At 39.1% G+C, this 23,816-nt stretch overlaps 1 protein-coding gene across 3 annotated transcripts; it reads left to right on the plus strand.

Moving 5' to 3' along the window:
* Nucleotides 1–1,358: 1,358 nt before the first annotated feature.
* TIPRL (TOR signaling pathway regulator) lies at nucleotides 1,359–23,370 on the plus strand. Of its 3 annotated transcripts, none has more exons than XM_045392289.3 (7): nucleotides 1,359–2,205; nucleotides 6,722–6,901; nucleotides 7,606–7,705; nucleotides 14,187–14,318; nucleotides 19,014–19,109; nucleotides 22,083–22,145; nucleotides 23,064–23,370. In XM_045392289.3, exons 2-7 carry the CDS (start codon nucleotides 6,741–6,743, stop codon nucleotides 23,205–23,207), a joined length of 696 nt encoding a protein of 231 aa, XP_045248224.1. In that variant the 5' UTR covers nucleotides 1,359–2,205; nucleotides 6,722–6,740; the 3' UTR covers nucleotides 23,208–23,370. The 3 variants fall into 3 exon arrangements, with proteins under 3 accessions (XP_045248224.1, XP_005539966.1, XP_045248233.1); XM_005539909.5 differs by having other exon boundaries at nucleotides 1,359–1,598; XM_045392298.3 differs by lacking the exon at nucleotides 14,187–14,318 and having other exon boundaries at nucleotides 1,359–1,598.
* The last annotated feature ends 446 nt before the right edge of the window (nucleotides 23,371–23,816 follow it).

The following is a 23,816-nucleotide window of genomic DNA, read 5'->3' on the forward strand; positions in this document are numbered from 1 at the left end:
ACCACCGTGCTCAGCGAAGTTTTGTATTTTCAGTAGAGATGGGGTTTTACCATGTTGGCCAGGCTGGTCTTGAACTCCCAACCTCAGGTGATCCACCCGCCTTCGCCTCCCAAAGTGCTTCAGCCATTGCACCTGGCCTGTGTTTTTGTTTTTGTTTGTTTTTGAGACAGGGTCTTGCTCATCCAGGCATGAGTGCTGTGGCATGATCATGGCTCAATGCAGCCTCTGGGGCTCAAGATCCTCCCACCTCAGCCTCTCAAGTAGCCTGGGACTACAGGCAGATGCCATCATATACAGTTAATTAAAATGGTTTGTAGAAATGAGGCCTCACTATGTTGCCCACGCTGGTCTCAGATTTCTGGACTCAAGCAATCTTCCCACCTAGGCCTCCCAAGATGCTGGGATTATAGGCAGGAGCCACCTCACCTGACCAAAGCTTAAATCTTTCAACAAATTGCCGATCAGAAAATCTTTCAATCCACTTATGATCTGTAAGCCTCTCCTTCAAGACATCCCACTTCCTTAGCCTGAACCAATGTATATCTTCCATATATTGACTTACTTTACCAGCAATTCCCAACTCCCTAAAATGTATAAAACAAACAGTAACGCCACCGCTTCGGATGCTCTTTCTCAGGACCTCTTGGGACTATTCCGCGAGCCATGGTGACTCATATTGGTTGAGAATAAATCTCTTTAAAACCTTTTACAGAGTTTTTTTTTTCCATTAACAAAATCATCTCATTTTGAGGCAACTGAAGCCTAAAATCGTTAGATAAGCGGTTTGCCCAAGGATTCACACAATAGTGTTGCAAAAGCAGATTTAGCACTAAGTAGGCTGTGTTGTTTCCACTATACTGGGTGCCTACATAGCAAGTAGACCATGGAAAGTCTTGGCATATCTACGAGGATACAGTTTTTGATAGGAGTTGGTCATAGTCAAGAGTGGCGAGATGGCCACTTCTAAATCTTGTTGGTGCTGTATTTCCTAAACTCCGTGGGATCACTTCCTTTTTGACCTCAAAACAAAAATTTCCTCTGTAACACGATTCACTAACACACGAGATAATTACACTGCTTTGAGGTCTGTAAGGATCAAGTGAGAGCCATCCTCCCCTTCCCTGGCAGTCCCTACAATCCTTCGAGATGACGTCACCCAACGAGTTCATGAGGGCGGTGCGATCCTAACCACACCTTCTGCAACCCAAGTGCCTCCCTTCAAACTTTCTCCTTTTTCCTTTTTTCCGGAGCGTCGTAACGCAAGACGTGGGTCACGCAACCACAGCAACTAGTCCCGGAAGCAAAAAGCAAAGGGGCGGAGAAGAAGACGGGAAGCAGAGCCAGCGTCCGGGTCGGCCGGCAGGGGGCGGGGCCGGGCATGGTAACGGCTCGAAAGCCTAGGAGGCTGGGCCGGAGGAAGGCGGAGGAACCGGTGTTCGCCGCTGCCGCTGCTTCAGCCTATTTCTTGCGGCCTCTGCGGGTCCTGCCTCAGCCATGATGATCCACGGCTTCCAGAGCAGCCACCGGGATTTCTGCTTCGGGCCCTGGAAGCTGACGGCGTCCAAGACCCACATCATGAAGTCGGCAGATGTGGAGAAGTGAGGCTTCGGGGCACGGGGTCTGGGCGCTGGCCGGTTGCTGGCCTAGGGAGGGAGGCAGGGCGAACTCCGTGCAGCCCCTCCCCTTTCCCCTGAGGCGGAGGTTCTGTCCCTCCGGACCGGACTTTTGATTGACAACTTCGATAAATAATCCAGCCACACTTCCGGACCCTTTGGTTGGGGATCGCCAGGAGCTGCTTTCGTGAACTGTCACTCCGCCTGGGTTTGAGTAGAGTGTGGCTGTGCCGGTGGACGTTCCGCTCACCAAACGTCTCCTCCTGCCTCAGCCTGCACCACCTTTCTTTCTGGGTGGTTGTTGCCTGTTTTCTTAGGGGTTAATGACGGGGATGATTTATAAGTTTGGTTTTTGGCACGTCAGGTGCTGTGCCTGGCGCTTGAGATAGGAAATGTAAAAGACAGCGTGCGCCTCAATTCACAGTCTCGTGAGACAGACAATTATATTACAGCGTGAATAAATGTAATGAAGATATATACACGGAGTGATTTGAGGTCTTTTAGGGACTCGAACCACCTAGGAAATTGGGATGCCTGAAATGAATCTTGATAAAATCGTTGCTGGGGACTGTGGATAGGTGCATGCCACCAGGTCAGGCAGAGTGAGTTGTAATGCGTTTTTGATGCCTGGGCTGAATCTTGACAAAATTTAGGGGAATCAGGGGACGCCTGTAAAGCCGGAGGCTCCGGGAGAGTGAAAGCTATGATGTGTTTAAAGATCTGTGTCCGTGTGATTGGAGCGTGAGGTACCATAGAGGGTGTTGTGAGAAATGAGAGGTAGGCCCCAGGGGAATCAAGATACTGGGGAATTTTTATGCCAGGCTAAGGAATTTTCAATTTTCTCTAACAACCACTGGGTGTAATTTTATCCGAAGGAGCTGCATTATCAGATGTAGGCTCTGAAAGATTTCTCTGGAGGCCATGTTGAGGCTGGATTGCTGGTCCGCAGGGATGGGAAGGAGACCAGTTAGTAAGAGAGAAGATAGGTTTTAGAAGATGAAGTCCCTGGGATGGCCAGTTGATGGGAGGAGAAATAAAGGAAGAGTCAATGTTAATGACAAGATCTCTGGCCTGGATTGTTGCATGTATAGTATTGCCTTTGAACAAGATGAGAAGCATAGGAGGAGGAGGAGCAGATGGGGGCTGGGTGTTGGATAGAGGATGAGTTTAGTTTACTGAAATGTGAGGTGGGTATAGGTCATAAAGTGGAGATGTTTAGTGGGCATTTAGATATATTTATCTTGGAGCTCAAAAAAGATGACGTTTAAGTTTGGGAATTATCTGCTTATATTTGGTACCTGGAGCTTTGGGAATGAATTAAAGTATCTAGAAGTCATCCAGAGGAAAAGGTCATAAAATAGAACCCTAAGTGAGCACTTGCATTTTAAGATTTGAGCAGAGGGAGTGACCAGGGAAGAGAGGAAAGTCATGAAACGATGCTTGCTTCCTAATTTAAGAAAATAAGTGTTGATATTCTAGTAGACTCACTGAAAAAAATTAGAAAAATACAAAAAATAAAGGAAAAAATTTCCCTTCATCCCACCACAAATTGAATTATTTTTTTGAGGTTTTCCTCTATATAACTGTCTTTTCTTTTTTTATATAACTTTTTTTTTTTTTCGATTTTTAATAGAGACGGGGATTTCTCCACGTTGGTCAGGCTGGTCTTGAACTCCGGACCTCAGGTGATCCACCTGCCTTGGCCTCCCAAAGTGCCGGGATTACAGGCGTGAGCCACTGTGCCTAGCCTTGTATAACTTTTATTTACTTTTTATTTTGTTTTTATTTTTGAGACAGTCTCACTCTGTGGCCCAGGCTAGAGTGCAGTAGTGCAGTCTCAGCTCACTGCAACCTCCGCCTTCCAGGTTAAAGTGGTTCTCCTGCCTTAACCTCCCTGGTAGCTGGGACTATAGGTGCATGCCAACACACCTGGCTAATTTTTGTATTTTTATTGATTTATTTATTTTTAATTTTCTTTTTCTTTCTTTTTTTTTTTGAGAGGAGTTTCACTCTTGTTGCCCAGGCTGGAGTGCAATGGTGCCATCTCAGCTCACTGCAGCCTCCGCCTCTTGGGTTCAAGCGATTCTCCTGCCCAGCCTCCCAAGTAGCTGGGATTACAGGCATGTATCACCATGCCCGGCTAATTTTGTATTTTTAGTAGAGATGGGGTTTCACCATGTTGGTCAGGGTGGTCTTGAGCTCCCGACCTCAGATGGTCCACCTGCCCTTGGCCTCCCAAAGTGCTGGGATTACAGGCATGAGCCACTGTGCCTGGCCTCCTCCTCGTATAACTTTCTGTGAGAAATTGCTGATTGGTGCAAAAGTAATTGCGGTTTTGCAATTAAAAACCACAATTACTTTTGCACCAACATAATACAATATATAGTTATATATAAAGCAGTCAGCTTCAAACTGGGGCCTGCATGTAATTTACTTACAGATTCTCCAGAGATGGCTGTATGCATGGAGAGTTTTAAGGGAATAAAATTCCGTACCTATAATCTCCTTATGTATTATTTAAAAAATAAATTTGCCTGAGGCTGGGCGCGGTGACTCACGCCTGTAATCCCAGCACTTTGGGAGCCGCGGCGGGCGGATCACCTGAGGTCGGGAGTTCAAGACCTGCCTGGGCAACATGGTGTAACCCTGCCTCTACTAGAAATACAAAAAAAATTATCTGGGAGTGGTGGTGCAGGCCTGTACTCCCAGCTACTCCAGAGGCTGAGGCAGGAGAATCACTTGAACTTGGGAAGTGGATGTTGCAGTGAGCTGAGATCATGCCACTGCACTCCAGCTTGGATGATAGAGTGAGACTCTGTCCCCTCCACTGAAAAAAAAAAAAAAGCTGCCTTTTTTATATGACAAAAGGAAGACTTACCCTCACCAATCCTAAATTTTTCTGTGATGCATTACCATAGATTGTAAAAACCGCTAAGGTGCTAAATAAATTGATTGGGTAAATTATTGGATTAAAGAAACTCCCTTTAATGAATATTTAAGGCACCTTAAAACCAGAGGAGCTTCCTGTCTTCTCTCCTTATAACTGGTTATACCTGTTTTTAAGAGGGAAACTTGATGTTAGAAATAGGGCATTTTCAGTCCTGGCACTGTGGCTCACGCCTGTAATCCCAACATTTTGGGAGGCCAAGGCAGGTGGATCACCTGAGGTCAGGAGTTTGAGACCAGTCTGGCCAACATGATGAAACCCTGTCTCTACTAAAAATACAAAAATTAGCCGGGCGTGGTGACACGTGCCTGTAATCCCAGCTACTAGAGGGACTGAGACAGGAGGATTACTTGAATCTGGGAGGCAGAGGTTGCAGTGAGCCGAGATCATGCCATTGCACTCCAGCCTGGGCAAAAGAGCAAGACTCCATCTCAAAAAAAAAGAAAAAAGAAATAGGGCATTTTGGCCTGTGTTTAAGAAACTCTATATTTAGAACATTGAAGGACTGTAAATTAGTAACAGTGATTCTTTTACATATATGAGTGGAATATTTTATAGGACTGCCAGATTTTTCCAGATGTATTGGGTAGAACCCACAGACTCACGTATTATTTCACATTTGGTATGCATTATTCAAGTTAAAACTTATTTTATGGAATCTTATGTAATATATATTCCAATTACAGTTTATTGTATCTAATCTTTTAAGTATTTAATATTTTCTATCTCCTAATAACAAAGAATAAATTTTACTTAAAATTATGATGAAAGGTAACATTGTTAGGTATCATCCTGAAGACCTGTACCTCAAAAAGTTAGATCACTGATATGTGCACACAGAAATACACATATAGATGTAAAAAATATACAATGTGTATACAGCACTTTGGGAGGCTGTGGCGGGCGGATCACCTGAGGTCAGGAGTTCAAGATTATCCAAAATAGTCTCTACTAAAAATACAAAACTTAGCTGAGCATGGTGGCAGATGCCTGTAATCCCAGCTACGAGGGAGGCTGAGGCAAGAGAATCACTTGAACCTGGGAGGCGGAGGTTGCAGTGAGCCGAGATCTTGCCACTGCACTCCAACCTGGGGTGACAGAGTAAGACCTTGTCTCAAAAACAAACAAACAAAAAACAGTGTTAAGCTTTGTTTAAAGACTTGAAGTCAGTAGAAAGGAATGCTTAAGAAAAGGGGGCCTACTGTCTGTCTTGTGATGCTATACCAGTCAGGTTGGAAAGTAAGGCACATTATACCATTGCACATAAAAAACCATTTAATGAGATTTTATGGTTTGTCGGGCATGACTTAATCCTTGCCTTGCGTGGCCATAGGTCTTGTTTATCATACGCATTTTGATCATACTATTTTATCATAAGCATTTTTCCATATTATTATATTCTCTCTTTAAACATTTGTAATGGTTCCGTAATATTTCATCATATGGATATACTTTGGTTTCCATAATCATTTATTGCTTTATAATGAAACATTCAGAGTATTTCTTTTTCACGATTATAAGTAAAGCCATTGTAAGTATTAATGTGTATAGTTTTTTTCTGTACTTGGAATTGTTCTTTAGTACAGATATCCTAAAACTGATACTTTGGGTCAAAGTGTGTAGATTTTATTAAATTCCTGTTATTTTTTGCTTGATTGTTGCACCAGGGTGAAATGTAAATTGACACAATCCTTCTGAAAGTCTGTATAGGCAAGTGCTGGGTTCCCTCATCAGTATCAGGTGCTTTTGCTTTTTTCATCACCACTTTTTGAAACTTACAACAATTGAAAATTTTAGTGGAAAAATTATTTTCCTACAAGGGACAGTATCTTTATTTGCTTTGCTATCTTCTCTTCATACCTTCATGATATATATTATAGTAATATCTGTGTGCTATATATTATAGTAATATAATAAGCTATTATATCTGTGTTTGTATATTATCTTATTTAGCCCACTACCTAGTACAGTGCCATAAGATATGATAACGAAAGAATGGATGATGAAAGCATTTTGTAGACCTTGCAAATATATCATATTGATTAAATCATACGCTGTGTAACTCATTCAGCAATGTAGGAAGAATTCTCTGGGTTGGAAAAGAAACAAAAATGCCAACAGCGATATAAAATTATCTCACATGACTTTTGGTTATGTATAGATTAGCCGATGAATTACATATGCCATCTCTCCCTGAAATGATGTTTGGAGACAACGTTTTAAGAATCCAGCATGGCTCTGGCTTTGGAATTGAGTTCAATGCTACAGATGCATTAAGATGTGTAAACAACTACCAAGGAATGCTTAAAGTGGCCTGTGCTGAAGAGTGGCAAGAAAGCAGGTGAGAATCTGGTCAATTAGGTTAAACAAAAAATATAATTAGGTTAAACAAAAGAGAAAGACTTGAAAAAATATTCAGTAATGATACGTGTGTGTCGTTAGAATGAAGAACTGGTATTATTAAACATGAGAGTTGTATCATTCTAGAATTCATTTTTCTGAGACATAAAAATGGAAGTTAATTACCCCACTACTTGAATTCTTATTAAAGTGAATTACAACTGAGCTGAGCTATGTACTTTTTCAATTCTTCAGCATTCCTTATTGAAGAGGCAGTAGGCTATATTTAATGTTCCTGTTTTTCAAGAAAAATGTTTACTTATGATATGCTTAATAAATATCCTATTTGAGAAGCATTGAAATTAAGACAGCATGTTTTTCTTTGATAGTCAAATCAGCAATTATTTACTTTGTGCCTAATATGTACTAAGTACCTTAGATGATACAAAGAAGTATAAACCTTTAAACCGTGTCCTCAGGCAGTGTACAGACTAATTGAAAAGACTACATCAGTACATGACAAGTTAAAGAACGATAAATGTAGAAAAACTGTAAGAAAAACCTTGTACTGGTGAATTATAACAAGTGTATATATTTAATAGGATATTTTATGTTATTGTAGAATATAATTGGATGTGATATATAAATACAGATAATCTCTATTCTGCATCACTGAATCTGATCCTTCTCATTTTGGTATTTGAGGACGGAGGGTGAACACTCCAAAGAGGTTATTAAACCATACGATTGGACCTATACAACAGATTATAAGGGAACCTTACTTGGAGAATCTCTTAAGTTAAAGGTAAATCTTACTTTTTTCTTTTATGAGTCATTAATTGTCTTGGACAGTCTGAGCATTAGAACTTTCTAGTAACGGGTTATTTTTCGCAACTACTTTTATTGTCCTTGTTTTCTGTTGTGGCATCCCTCAGAACGTAATGTGAGGGGGTTTTGCTTGTTGACTTATCAGCAGAAAATAAAAGATGGCCTTAATGGAAAAATTTATTTTTAAAACTGTAGTTGGTGGCAGTGGCAGACTGCCATATTGTTATCATTATCACTATCAAGAAACACTAAAATGGGTTTCGGGCCTTGGTAATGTATTACGTGATTTAGACAGAACCTGCTAGCTAGTAGCTTACAAGTTTATAGATGAACAAATATATGGGCAAAAAGAACTTCTGGTTAGACAAAGTAGGTTTATGCCCTGCCTGCCCTGAATATGAACCTGAAATGACTTTAGGTAAGTTACTTGAGTCTCAGTTTTATCAATAAATTGGGTAAACAGAAATATCTACCTCACAGCAGAGTTTTGATGTGAAATAATTTATGGGAAGCTCTCAATAAATTCTAAAGCTCTGTATTAGTATTAAGTCCTGTCTGTGTAAGCCCTGCTTGCAGAGAGATTCAGGCCAGACACAGTGGCTCACACCTGTAATCCCAGCACTTTGAGAGGCCGAGGAAGGCGGATCATGAGGTCAAGAGTTTGAGACTAGCCTGACCAACTTGGTGAAATCCCTTCTCTATTAAAAATACAAAAATTAGCTAGGTGTGATGGCGCATGCCTGTAGTAACAGCTACTCAGGAAGCTAAAGGAGGAGAATTGCTTGAACCCGGGAGGTGGAGGTTGCAGTGAGCTGAGATCGCGCCACTGCACTCCAACCTGGGCGACAGAATGAGACTCTGTCTCAAAAAAAAAAAAAAGAAGAAGAGATTTGGCCAGGTTCTGTGGCTCACACCTGTAATCCCAGCACTTTGGGAGGCCGAGGTGGGTAGATCATGAGGTCGGGAGTTCAACACCAGCCTGGCCAACATGGTGAAACCCTGTCTCTACTAAAAATACAAAAATTAGCCTGGCATGGTGGAGTGCACCTGTAGTCCCAGCTAATCGGGAGGCTGAGGCAGGAGAATTGCTTGAACCCGGGAGGCGGAGGTTGCAGTGAGCCAAGATCGCACCATTGCACTCCAGCCTGGGTGACAGAGTGAGACTCCCATTTCAAAAAAAAAAAAAAAAAGAGAGAGAGAGAGAGATTCATGGTAAATAACACTAGGAAGATGGAATTGGTAGGTCTTATATTGTGAAATTAGCTATATTTTGAAATCTTATAGTATGACTAAAATGAAGTAAATTTGGGCCGGGCGCAGTGGCTCATGCCTGTAATCCCAGGACTTTGGGAGGCCAAGACGGGCAGATTACTTGAGGTCAGGAGTTCGAGACCAGCTTGGCCAACATAGTAAGACTCCACCTCTGCTAAAAATGGAAAAGTTCGCCGGGCTTGGTGGTGTGTGCCTGTGATCCCAGCTACTTTGGAGGCTGAGGCAGGAGAATCGCTTGAACCCAGGAGGTGGAGGTTGCAGTGATCTGAGATCACACCACTGCACTTCAGCCTGGACAACAGGGAAAGGCTCCGTTTCAAAAAACAATAAATAAAATAAAGCAAATTTGGTTTAGATTGAATGTCTCTAAATATCACAGACTATTACATAGAATGAATTTATTTTAGTGTAACCTGAAATATTTATATTAAAAGTAGCTATTGGAAACCCTGTGTCATCCAGGCGCAGTGGCTCACACCTGTAATCCCAGCACTTTGGGAGGCTGAGGCAGGCAGATCACCTGAGGTCAGGAGTTGGAGACTCGGGAGGCTGAGGCAGGAGAATTGCTTGAACCCAGGAGGCAGAGTTGCAGTGAGCCAAGATCGCGCCACTGCGCTCCAACCTGGACTTCAGAGTGAGACTCCATCTCAAAACAAGGAAACCTGATATCATATGTTGGTTCTTAGGCAGAAATGTTAAGAAGATAGTGTTTGTCTGGGCCCCTTTTCTCTGCAGAAATTTTTAGAGTCTCATGAAGATAAAAGTTCATAGCAGGAACTTAATGATTCTTATCTTCAGTTTCTGCCATTAACTACATTCCAAGCTTTAACTATTTTTCTGTGCTTCCAGGAAAAACTCATTCATTCATTTAACAGATATTTCTTGAGCTCTTGCTCTATGCCAGGTACTAATCCTAGGAGCCTTGCATACAGCAGAGCTGACAAAAATTCCTCCTTTACAGTCTAATGGGAGAGCAAGGTTATTTCAGTCCCTTATACTACTTCATAGATTAGTGTTCTCCTCCTTCCTCTCTTCTGATTGAAAAACTTTGTTGAGAGCATTTGATATTTCATTGCCAGGAGTGAGGAAATGGGAACTTGTTTTAAACCCATACAATAATGATGATAACTTACTTTGGGGACTGACTTAGGAAAAGTCTCCTGAAGGTTATGAAGCAGCATTAGCTGTGAGAACTATAGCTGTAGAAATAGGGAGTGTGAGAGTAGTAGAAGGCAAAAAGCGTTTGTTCAGTACTCTCCTATTAATACTTCAGCCTATAATGTGATTTGTTCTGAAGTGTTGCTGATAAATGTCAATGTGATTACCCACTCCCTGGTGATAATAAGCTCAGGCTGTGGCAGAACACAGATCTGGGTTCAAAATCCCAGCACCATCATTTGCCAGCTTGGAAAAGTAATTTAGTCTTACTAAGCCTTGTTTCAGTCACTTTGTTAAGCTAGGGTAATACTAGTTGTGAAGTAGGAAATAAAATTATGTATGTAGGCTGGGTTTGGTGGCTGATGCCTCTAGTCCCAGCACTTTGGGAGGCTGAGATGGATCACTTGAGCTCAGGAGTTTGAGACCAGCCTGGGCAACATGGTGAAACCCCATCTCTACAAAATATAGAAAAATTAGCCAGGTCTGGTGGCACGTGTCTGTAGTCCCAGCTACTCAGGAGGCTGAGGTGGGAGAATCACTTGAGCCTAGGAAGGCGAGGCTGCAGTGAGCTGTGATTGTGCCACTGCACTCCAACCTGGGTGACAGAGCAACACCCTATCTCGAAACAGTGTGTATTTTACAGTAAGATCTCAATAAATGGCAGCTGTTACTATGATAATATAGTATATCAAGTATTAGGGAACCTAAGCTAATATTGCAATACCAAGAATAAAAGTAGATGTATTATCTATGGTATATTATTATATTAAATAGCAGCCCAAATGGACTAAGGCCTAATAATTTCAATTATTTCTGGAATCCCTGGTGTCTTTTATTTCAGTTGGTGCTGGGTTATGACATCTAGGCTTCTAATTTGCCTCTTTATTTTTGTTTCAGTTCTAGGATGATGATGTTTTTCTTCAGAGAGGATTTTTGTTTAGTTCTGACAGGTGCTTGAGAATATTCATAGTCAAGGACAGAGCTCTGCAAACTTCTTCTGGAAAGAGTCAGACGTAAATATTTTAGGCTTTGTGGGCCTTAGGGTCTCTGTTGCAGCAACTCAGCTGTGCTATCATAGTCTATATCACTCATAGACAATATATAAATGAATGGGCATGGCTATGCTTTAATAAAACTTTATGGACAGTGAAATTTGAATTTCATATAATTTTTGTGTGTCATGAAATATTTTTCTTTTGATTTTTTTTCTCCAATTATTTAGCCATTATTAGCTTGCAGCCCGTAAAAATAGGTAACAGGGCAGATTTGACCTACAGGTGTTAGTTTGCCTGCCTTGGTCTAGAACCAGAGTTTGAAGTGTACTGGGCCTGCAGATAAGAAGCTCTGAGGCTGGGCACGGTGGCTCACACCTGAATCTCAAGACTTTGGGAGGCCGAGGCAGGCGGAACACCTGAGGTCAGGAGTTCAAGACCAGCCTGGCCAACATGGCAAAACCCTGTCTCTACTGAAAACACAAAAAAATTAGCCAAGTGTGATGGCACGTGCCTGTAATCCTCGCTACTTGGGAGGCTGAGGCACAAGAATTGGTTGAACCTAGAAGCCAGAGGTTGCAGTGAACTGAAATGGTGCCACTGCATTCCAGCCTGGGCAACGGAGCGAGACTCTGTCTCAAAAAAAAAAATGCTCTGGAATTACTATAGCTCTTTAGCGTGTCATCTCCAATTTGGGAGGAAGCAGGAAATTCTCCAGGGTCCTTGCCCTTAGTGAACACTGAGCAGCGATGGCACCAAAAGCTAGCAGAGCCCAGCTTCTTCTCTGGATTAGCCAGTGCTATGCCTCAGGGCAAAAGCCAGCCAAGTACAGACTTACTTTTCTGGGCTCCAGTCTTTTTCCAGATCTCAGCCCAGTAACTCCATACTGCCTTGGCCATTGGATGATTTTAGGAAGTTTTTGTTTTTTTTCAGTCAGCTTTTTAAATTGTCTTCAGCAAGAGGGTTTGTCTAGATTACTTATTCTGCCAATACTGTTGCTTTTTTTTTTTTTGAGGTAGAGTTTCCCTCTTGTCGCCCAGGCTGGAGTGCAATGGTATAATCTCGGCTCACTGCAACCTCTGCCCCACGGGTTCAAGCGATTCTCCTGCCTCAGCCTCCTGATTAGCTAGGATTACAGGTGTCTGCCACCACATTCAGCTAATTTTTGTACTTTTAGTAAAGACGAAATTTCACCATATTGGCTAGGCTGGTCTCAAACCCCTGACCTCAAGTGATCCTGCTGCCTTGCCTCCCAAAGTGCTGGGATTACAGGCATGAGCCACCGCGCCCAGCCCATATGTTTTATATTTAGCTGGTTATTATTTTGTTGTTGTTATTTTTTTAGATGCCTGGGTTCCGAGAGGAGATATGTGGAGTTGAGGAAGAGAGAGAGCTGAAAAGTATGAAGTTTTAGACATACTTAGCCTTGCAAATGGAAACATTAGCATAAATAAGTTAAATATGATATCCCTAACTCATGCTTCGTTTTTTGACTTTCTCTTTCAAACATTTTATAAGAACAAGTACATAAATGGAAAAACTGACAGACTCATTTTGATCCATCACTTACTGAAGGCATACGTGAAGCATTAATGAAGCAATATACTAATGAGAAAATTCAGATAATGATTATTTTGGGGGGATTCAGGAGTATCTATAAGGAGGATTTAAAAATGTGTTCCTTTGAACTAAAATCAAATGAAAAGGACGGAATTTACAAGTGTGTGTATTTAACACTAAAGTTGTGTAACCTTAGGCAGTCCTTGTTGGCAGACCAACTTTTGTTTAATGAGATCATAAACTTACACCTGTGATGCAGGGGACTGATTATATGCCCTGCCCCTACACTCCAACTCCCTCCCCCTCCCAATTTTCACCTCAGGAGTGGCCTTATACCTGCTCCGTACACAGTTGGAACTAAAACTGCTTAGGGCTAAGTGTTATCTCTAAGTGACCATGGAAGAATTATGGACATTTTTTTACTTCCTGGAAATCATATACAAACTGCCACTTCCTTTTCATGGCATCTTTTCCCCCTAGATCACTTAATGTTCCCTTAGATTTCCTCCCAAAATCTGTGCAGTGTTGTAAACATCCTTTGTAATTTTCTTCTGATTCTTATCTAGTTATCTCAAATTAGTCTCCATCTGCTAATTTTGTCCATGAGTCAAACAAATGACCTAATCATGACTGTTAAGTAAAGCCGCATTTACTAAATATCTATGGTTTGACAAGCATTGTCGTGGTTGTTTATGGTAAACCTGTGAAAGAATAAAACAGCTGAGCATTTCGTAGTGAAATTAGATGTGGTAGAAAATGGTATCACAATTCATACTTGGGTGCTGTTCAGGAGACACTTGAGTTTAATGAGCTACTGATATTATCTGCCTTAGGATTGTTGATGTTTTTGTTGGATTATGTGTGTGCATGTCTTAGAGCTACAAAGTAATATATTGAAAAATTGCCAACTTCATTCAAAGCATCTTTGCAATGCTAGGAGTTTCCCTCAGAATTTCTCTACAAGTTCTTGTTCACCTCATTATTTAAAGCACTTTATTTTGCTGTAGGTTTTGGGGAGTTAGGCTGAGCAAATATCTAACATTCTAATGAAAAAATATTTTTTAAGTTCCATATGAATGTCCTAAAAGTGGCTTTCACAGCACAAAAGTTCTATGACCTTCTATGATAGTAGTAGTTCATCACACTGACTGATTTTTAGGTGATTAATTTTCTCATAGTCACAACAGAAGTTGATTTTAATATGATTTGCATTAAAAATGATAAATTTTAACTCTTTTTTTTGTGAAGCTATAGTATTGGACATCTGTAATATCTTCAGTTTTTCAGAATCAAGCCATATTCTGATCTTTTATATCTACAGATGACACCTAAATTTAGAACTGTGTGCTCTGGCTATGCAGAAAAGACTGATTGAAAAAACAAAAAACAAAGCAAAAAAGAAAACTACTTTCCTGTGTCTCTGTAGCTACTCAACTTTTTTTTTAATGTGCTCCTCCTTAAAATTTTTTCTTTCAGGTTGTACCTACAACAGATCATATAGATACAGAAAAATTGAAAGCCAGAGAACAGATTAAGTTTTTTGAAGAAGTTCTCCTTTTTGAGGATGAACTTCATGATCATGGAGTTTCAAGCCTGAGTGTGAAGATTGTGAGTATTATTATTTTTGTTTAAAATTAATATTTTTCTTGCATTCTTAACATCGTACAAAAATATGACTCACTTTGAATAACACTGAGCCTAGCTGGGCACAGTAGCTCACGCCTGTAATCCCAGCACTTTGGGAGGCCGAGGCGGGTGCATCACGAGGTCAGGAGATCAAGACTATCTTGGCTAACACGGTGAAACCCCGTCTCTACTAAAAATATAAAAAATTAGCCGGGCGTGGTGGCGAGCTCCTGTAGTCCCAGCTACTCGGGAGGCTGACGCAGGAGAATAGCGTGAACCCGGGAGGTGGAGCTTGCAGTGAGCTGAGATTGCACCACTGCACTCCAACCTGGGTGACAGAGCGAGACTCCGCCTCAAAAAAAAAAAAAAGAATGACCCTGAGCCTTAACATGATGTCATGTACAATTTCACTTAGATCTAGCATATATCTTACTGAATATCCATTATAAAATTCACAAAATATTAGTGTATTCTTAAGGCTTTATTTTAGCAAAGCATTTTTAATAGACCTGCTTAGTTTATTTATTATTTAACATAAATGAAGACTGTGGCTTAATTTTCACATTTTGGATTAAAAATGATGTTGATAGGATCTGCAGACAGCAAGGTGGATGTCATTTTTAAAAATGACCCATGTGTTATGATTTCAGTGCATCATTCAGATACCACTTCAATTTTCAGCACGGTGGTGGGCGCATGTAGTCCCAGCTACTGGGGAGGCTGAGGCAGGAGAATGGCTTGAACCCAGGAGGCGGAGCTTGCAGTGAGCCAAGATCGTACCACTGCACTCCAGCCTGGGTGACAGAGTAAGACTCCATCTTAAAAAAAAAAAAAGAAGTAGAAAACAGAAATAATAAGTATGGTTATTCATATTTGTTTACTACTAGATAATAATTGGGTTTCTAATACTTTCCAGAAAAAACTCAACTGAAACTTTTTACTAAATGCCTCCTCCTTTAAGACCCAGCTAAAATATCACCTTTTCTGCAAGGCCCTTCACATCTCCCTTACACAGAGTTAAATATCTCTTTTCTATTCTCCGTTTTAAAAACCTCTCGATTATAGCATTTGTCATGAGATCTGTCAAAGACAGACCCTGACATCAAACATTGTTCTTGGGGCATAATGATTGTGGATGCTGTGATTTAAAGAATGAAAATAATACAAAAGCAGCTTTAAAGTCAAATTTTAGCTACTTGGGAGGCAGAGGCAGGAGGATTGCTTGAGCCCGGGAGGTCAAGGCTGCAGTGAGCTATGATGGTGCCACTGTACCCCAGCTTGGGAGACAAAATAATTTTGTTTTTAGATAAGTAAAAATTTTTATTTTATTTTTACTTATCTGAAAATAAAAGTCAATTTTTTTGGTAGAATCAAAGGATTTTGAAATTGTAATGAATTTTTAGAGAATCATTTTATGTAGCCTCCATATTTTATAGACAAGGCCCAAAAAGATAGCTTAAGGTCATGAAACTAATTGCAAAGTTTTCTTTGTATCATCTAATATATATCATTATTCTAGCATTAGATAGTTGTTTTCATATGCTTTCCTCCTTTGCTCACTTATAACTCTAAATTTACTTTTTTTTGGTTTAGATTTATTCTCTCTTCAGCTCATCTAGTCTTGTATCTTTCCACTTGTCTACCCACCTTCTGAACTGACTATGCTAAATGTTCATTATGAGTTGGCATATCTGGGTGTGCATTTGTATTCAAAAGGGTATATATATCATGTCTGTAAGTGGGTCGCTATTTGGGAAGCACATGTAGTTTTGTGGATGGAGTTGCTCGAGAGGATATGTGTATACATGTGTGTGTATAAGAATACATAGTAAGTCTGAAACTGAAGAGCATTTTTTTTACCAACTACTTTAAGCTGAAGTATTAGTTTATAGATATTACTACCCTGTAGTGAAATTTGTAGGTTATTTAATCCACCTACTTTGCAGCATTCAATGTATTTTAATTGTAAAATTAAAGGAAATTGGTTTAGAATAAAATATATTTTAATACTTAAATGCATAATATGACTGCACCAAAGATATAATGAAGCAGTCAGGTACTTATATTTGCATACCGAGTCACCATAAATATGGCAGCAAAAAATGTAGGCTGACGGAGATGTAAGGTATCAATCAGTGACTCTAATACAATTTTCCAAAATGGTGAACAACTCTTAGAGAAGTTGTAAGTAAAACAAAGTATAATCTTTCCTTGATTTGGAAAATAGTTGCCTTCCTGGATAATTAGGTGATTTTTTTTTTTATTATCTATGTAAAATGGAATTAGGGTCTAAAGTCAGATCATTATAAGTAGGCTTTTTCACCTCTGTGAATGTCTGGTAAGATATTGCAAGTTTTGTGGAATGCAGGATTGGACTTTGTTGTATAGGATTGTCCTGTGCATCCCAGATCTGTTGTTCTGGTCCTTATTCACTAACGGTCGATATTGGTTGCTTATTGATGTGACAACAAAAAATACCCTCACAAATTCCCAAACGTCCCCTAGGAAAGAACTACTGCCCTAAAATATGCTATTGTATTGGCACTAGAGCTCTGGTCTCCTAATTCCTACTCTCTCCGCTGTGCCATGCTAAAATGATACTTCGGTTTACTGCCTGTGTTGTGTCCAGTGTGACTGTTAGTAACTAATTTTGAAATTTGAAGAAATGTTGCAAGTCAGTCTTTCCATAAATTACACATACCACTGTGTAGTAATGTCAAATAATAATGATGTGCTTCCCAATTTGTTGGGACGTCAAGTTGTCATAAGTCAGGTTATTTCTACAGCTTTCCTTTACTATAAGTCTTGTTTTTAAGTCTGTTGCCGATAACCCCGTCAGAATACAGTTTGGCTCAGAGCCTTTTCTCTAGCAAAGATGTTAATGCCTTCTAGCCTCAGTTTTATCCAGAAAATGGTTAATGAGCACCTGCTGTGTGCTAGGTACTTTTCTAAGCAATAGAGATGTGATGATAAACAAAGCAGATATTTCCACCATCATGGAGCCTACAGTCAAGTAGAAACATAAATGAAGATAGTTACAAATCTGTTAATTTGTAGTGGAGTACTATGAGAGAGAATACCAAGATAAATCTACTGTGATATGGAATGGTAAGAAAGGCCCCTCTGTGGAAATGACATGTGTACTGAATTCTGAAGGACAAGTGAACATTAGTCAGGAGAATACTCCAGGTAAGGGAAGAGGGTGTGTAATGGTCCTAAGGCAGAAAAGAATTTGGCCTGTGGATGGTGACTCTCCAGGCAGTTAAGTCACTATCGTTACTGGGTTACTGTTATTTCTTCTTTATCATTAATGTAGCCCCATGCCTATATATAAGACTATAGGCAGTTCCCTGAGTATATGTTACTATTTCATGCCTCAGTACTTTTTGTACAGGCAGTTCCCCTTTCTGAAATTCTCCATCCCATCTCCAACTGTTCTTTCTGTGGTCAGTTCAAGCCTTGTCTTATCTGATGTTCTTTAGCACACTTACATACTTCTTTTTCAAATGCTTATCGAGCCTTGTGCATACCTCTATTATAGCAGCTACCACATCTGTTTGACAGTTTCCCTGGCTGATAACCTTTTTGAGCATTGGGATTCTGTTTTTTCATTTATATAAATACACGACTTGCTATAGTAAGAACTTGGTGTTAGTAGATAATAGATATTTATTTAGCAAATGGCCAAGCATATTCACTTTATTTAATTAACTAATTAATTTTGAGACAAGGTCTTCCTCTGTTGCCCAGCCTGGAGTGCAGTGGCACGATCGTGGCTCACTGCAGCCTTGACCTCCCAGGCTCAAGCCATCCTCCCAGCTTAGCCTTCCATGTAGGTAGGACTACAGGCTTGTGCCACTATGCTTTGCTAATTTTTTATATTTTTTGTAGAGATGAGATCTGACTCTGTTGCCCAGGCTGGTCTTGAACTCCTGGGCTCAAGTGATCTTTCCACCTCAACCTTCCAAACTGCTGTGATTATAGGTGTGAGCCACCATGCTGGCTAAACATTTTCATTTTAAAGACCCAAATACCTCACATTCCATTCAACCACTCCCTCCCTGCCACCAGGACCCACCTTCATACTTTCTCCACTGACTCTGCCTATGTTTAGTAGTTATACTTGGAAAGCAGAGGAATTTGTAGATGTGCCACAGATGAAAGATGTTAAGATGCGTTATAGTGTTCTGATAAACCAGGTATTTAGCAATATGAAGTAGTGCCTATTGGTTGAACTGAATTAGAGCATTCTGTGTCAGGTCTGTTGCTTTGTTTTATGTAAAGTGAATAAGTGAGTAGTGACAAAGAACTAGGTTGTTCTTTCATTTTGGTTTTATTGGTGTTGACATTTACTATCAGTACCTGTCATTTTTTAAAATAAACATTATAATGTTTACATTACTTGGGTATGTTTTTAAGTCTTTTAAACCTCAATATCTCCCCCCACCAGAAAAAATATTTTAGGAAACCGAAACCATGATGTTAAATAGTTTGCACAAGGTTTTGAGGCTAGTTGAAGCTGGGACAAAGAGCTTCTAGTTGAGAGATTTTTATAAACTGTGAATTCAGCCTTATTCCAGTGTTTTGGTTTTTTTTTCAAATTTTTTCTTTCAGTAAAGTAATAAAATATTTAATTTTTATTAAAATATTAATGTACCTTTTTTTTTTTTTCCCCAGAGAGTAATGCCTTCTAGCTTTTTCCTGCTGTTGCGGTTTTTCTTGAGAATTGATGGGGTGCTTATCAGAATGAATGACACGAGACTTTACCATGAGGTATTTATTCTTGTTTAATGAATATACTAATTGATACTGGGCTTGTTTGTGTTGTTTCATTGTCAATCTGAGAATTTGAAATTAAACAATCTGTATTATATGGCAGTCTTTCTAACTGTTAAGTCTGAGTGTTTCACATTCACTGTTCACTGCAGGCTATTATCAAAACATTACATTTTCTTTTACAAAGGTTCTGGTGACTCAAAATGTTTTCTAAAAGACAGTCCCTAGTTGGGGAGGGGTCTTTTGAAAAAATTTTATAAGTACTTAATCCATGTTTAAGAAAACTGTCCTTTAACTCTTACTTTTGTTTACAGTATATGTCGTTTGTATAATGTTCTGATGTACATTAGTATACAGGAAGTACATTAATATTTTAATCAGGCCAAGGCCGGGCACTGTAGCTCATGCCTGTAATCCCAGTACTTTGGGAGGCCGAGATGGGTAGATCACCTGAGATCAGGAGTTTGAGGACAACCTGGCCAACATGGTGAAACCCCATCTCTACTAAAAGTACAAAAAATTAGCCAGGCATGGTGGCGGGTGCCTGTAATACCAGCTACTCGGGAAGGTGAGGCAGTAGAATCGTTTGAACCTGGGAGGCAGCGATTGTAGTGAGCCAAGATGGCGCCATTGCTCTCCAGCCTGGGCAAGAAGAGTGAAACTTCATCTAAAAAAAATGTGTTTATAGATATATATATATATTTTTTAATCAGGCCAATCACATGGCCTCCTGAAATTTGTATTATATAATTATTTTGATAGTTGTTTTAAAGTTTGAAATCCCTATGTTCCATCTGAAAGAGCTGTTAACATGCAGGGTTTTTGTTTTTTTTTTTTTTTTTAAGAGTTTAAAAAAAAAGGAGGAGGGCTTAATTTCTGAATGAATCTTTAACATAAAATTCGCGATTATGTAGAATGAGGAATTAGAGAAGAGACCGCCAGTGTTAGTTACTGTAGTCATAGTAATAGTTAAGTCTAATAACAACCCTATGAAATCAGTATTATCTCTGTTTTATTATATTATCTCTGTTTTATTATCAATAATATTGATATTATCTCTGTTTTATCCTGATGTAACTAAGGCAAAGAAGGATTAAATAGCTTAGGTGAGCCGGGTGTGGTGGCTCATGCCTATAATCCTAACACTTTGGGAGGCTGTGGTGGGAGGATCATTTGAGCCCAGGACTTTGAGACCAGCCTGGGCAACATAGCAAGACCTCCGTCTCTACAAAAAATAAACAATTAGCCATGCATGGTGGCATGGATTTGTAGTCCTAGCTGCTACTTGGGAGGCTGAGGTGGAAGGATCGCTTGAGCTGGTGAGGTTGAGGCTGCAGTGACAGAGCAAGACCCTGTCTCAAAGAACATTAAAAAAAAGAAACATACATAAGTTTTACAGTTAGTAGGTGGCAGAACTGGAATTTGAACCTAGTAGGATAGGATTGCATTGGTGTTTTCTAAACCCTTCACTTAGGGATTTTTTTTTTCTTGAAATAACATGGTGACAGTGATAGACGTTTTTCTTTTTAAAAGTGGTGACAAAGTACTAAACATAGACTATATTTTTGTCCCCCAGAAAGGGAAATCTGTTATTTATTTATTTATTTATTTAAGATAGAGTCTTGCCCTGTCGCCCAGGCTGGAATGCAGTGGCGCGATCTTGGCTCACTGCAACCTCTGCTTCCTGGGTTCAACTAATTCTCGTGTCTCAGCCTCCCTAGTAGCTGGGATTACGGGCGCCCACCACCACATCCGGCAATTTTTTTTTTATTTATTTTTAGTGGAGCGATGGGGTTTTGCCATGTTGACCAGGCTGATCTTGAACTCTTGACCTCAAGTGATCCACCTGCCTCGGCCTCCCAAAGTGCTGGGATTACAGGCATGAGCCACCGCACCTGGCCTAAATGTTAAAAATGCTCTTTTAATTAAACAACACTGAATTTTAGAAATTTATCCTAAAAGGATTCTTTTATATAATAATCTACAAATATTAATTGGACAATTACTCAGAGTTGTCTGTACATGAATATTCACAGTAATATTGTTTATAATAGCAGAAAGGAAGGAAAGTAGGAACTTAATGCCCATTAAATGGCCATTGATTAAATTGTTTATATCCATATGGTATAAAAATACGTAATTATTAAAATTGGTTGCAGAGATTGATATTTAAGTAATTCTGAAAGATATTCATTTCAGTGTTGAACTTTAAAAAGCAAGTATGAGTTTAGTTACATGAGATTCTCTGTAGAGATTTCTAAGTAGTAAAGGTAGTGCTACCTATATGCTGTGATCACTGATGATTTATACTTTTTCTTTTATATTATTTGATTTTTTTTCCTACAGTGACTATTAATCTGTTTTTATCAATACAAGAGAGTGAAACCTTAAAGGCGTATAGTTTTGTGGTTTTTCTTTTATTGAAAAGTGTTTCAAGAAGTAAATTATAGTAAATTGCTGTTATAAAACCTAACCAAAAATAAATGGGAAAAACTGAAGTACAAAAAAGGTGATTTTAAATAAGCTATTTGATAAGAGCTTTGTGGAATGGGAAAGAAAAAAATTTTAAAGCATGGTTTTGCAACATAAAAGTAGCACAATTATGTAGGTAAATGATAAGATGGCTTAAGGGAAAGATGTTTCAAACTTGAAGTAATTTAAAAATCTCTTGCATATTTCATTTATATACACATTCTTTCAAAGTAAAATCTTTGCTATATTTCTCTTACATGGTAATTATTAAATCTGTTTACATATGTGTATCGTTATTATAATGTATAGAAATTGGAAATAATAATCCAGAGTTCTCGACGTGGATTAAATAGGAGTTATCTCAGTGTAGAACAAGATGTTCTCATTAGACTGCATGCTGTTTTGACAACCTGTTCTAAAATGTAGGCAGTCTATTTGATAGAAAGGATTTTGTAAATCAGTATAATTAAATTTATTGAAACTTATTTTTAAATACAGGCTGACAAGACCTACATGTTACGAGAATATACATCACGAGAAAGCAAAATTTCTAATTTGATGGTAAATACTTAAATATCAGTTTTTAGACGTTGAATTTTAATGTTTCATTTTAATTTAAGTAGTGTATACCCCTAACCCCAACCACCCAAGTTTATATCCCCAAACCCATTCATTCACCTAGGGGGGCTCTATAGGATAAATTCTACTGGACCATAACTTTTCTGACCTTACCTCAAATACAAGAACATTTAGAGCTGCTAGGTACTTAAGCCTCATCTAATCTAATTTTCACATTTTGTTCTGGAGAAATTGAAACCCAGAGGTGTGACTTACTCTGAGTCACATAACTGGCTGGTGATGGATGTTCTTTCCATTTACCACCCTGCCACTTTATTTCTTTCTACACAGTCTCCTTTTCTCTTCCTAAGATGTGGTGATTCTATACCATGATTTGTTTGTTTTGGCATCATTTTTCCTTATTTTTTACTCCCCTGGGACCTGTGAAGCCTTCCTTAGAACTTAGGATTCTATAATGGGTTGCTTAAAAATTGATACCTTCCGATGAACTTGATTTTCTTTTTTTCACCTTAGTACTTATTTCTGTCTGTGTATAGAATATACTTGGAATAAAAAAGTTACTTAGATTCTATTGTAGACTACATGCTGGGCTCTAACGGAAAACTAGTGTTTTCAAGTTAGAAAAGCAGCAGGTACATAGGGTTGGATTAATATATTAAATTCTTGCTATATTTGTGGGAACATTATAAATTATATAACCCTGTGATCTTTGATGAAATCATTCAGTAACAAAGTTGAATGATTCAGTAACAAGAAATACCTATTATTTTTAGGAGCACATATGCATATATTGCACCTGATTTTAAAATTCCCATGCTTTATGAATGCTTGAATCAAAACATTTTCAAGAAATGTCAGTATAATAACTGAATATGCTAATATGACTTATGTATTTCCTAGCATGTTCCACCTTCCCTCTTCACGGAACCTAATGAAATATCCCAGTATTTACCAATAAAGGAAGCAGTCTGTGAGAAGCTAATATTTCCAGAAAGAATCGATCCTAACCCAGCAGACTCACAGAAAAGTACACAAGTGGAATAGAATGTGATACAACATATACTCCCTGTGGAATCTGACTGGACACCTTGGCTATTTGTAAGGGGTTATTTTTATTATGATAATTAATTGCCTTGTTTATGTACAGATTTTCTGTAGCCTTAAAGGAAAAAAAAAATAAAGATCGTTACAGGCAGGTTTCACTCAACTGCTATTTGTACTGTCTGTCTTCACATTCATATTCCAGATTTACATTTTCTGGAATTAAATTTGGATGATTTCTAAATTATCACAAAGTGGGACCTCAGCAATAGCGTTGTGTGTGTCTCATGAGCAGTGAGCACAGTCTGCATTCATCATTAAACACTACCTTCTACCATGAGGAGGTTAATGTAAATCACCGAATCCCAATGCCTTGTGACTTTCATAGGATTCCTGATCGTGCATGTTGATGGACTGGCTCTCCACTTTGGGCTTTCTGATATTTATTCACACCTCTGGAGTTGCAACTTGCCACATACAAAATTAGTCTCATAGTGTAGTAAACTTCACCCCCAAAATTTTGAAAATGTATTTCCCCCCTGTTTTAAATTGGCTTTGAAATTAAAAAAAAAAAAATTTAGACTTAGTACCAGAACCAAAAATACCTAGATT

Source organism: Macaca fascicularis, chromosome 1 (genome assembly GCF_037993035.2).
Source record: "Macaca fascicularis isolate 582-1 chromosome 1, T2T-MFA8v1.1".
Classification (NCBI taxonomy): domain Eukaryota; kingdom Metazoa; phylum Chordata; class Mammalia; order Primates; family Cercopithecidae; genus Macaca; species Macaca fascicularis.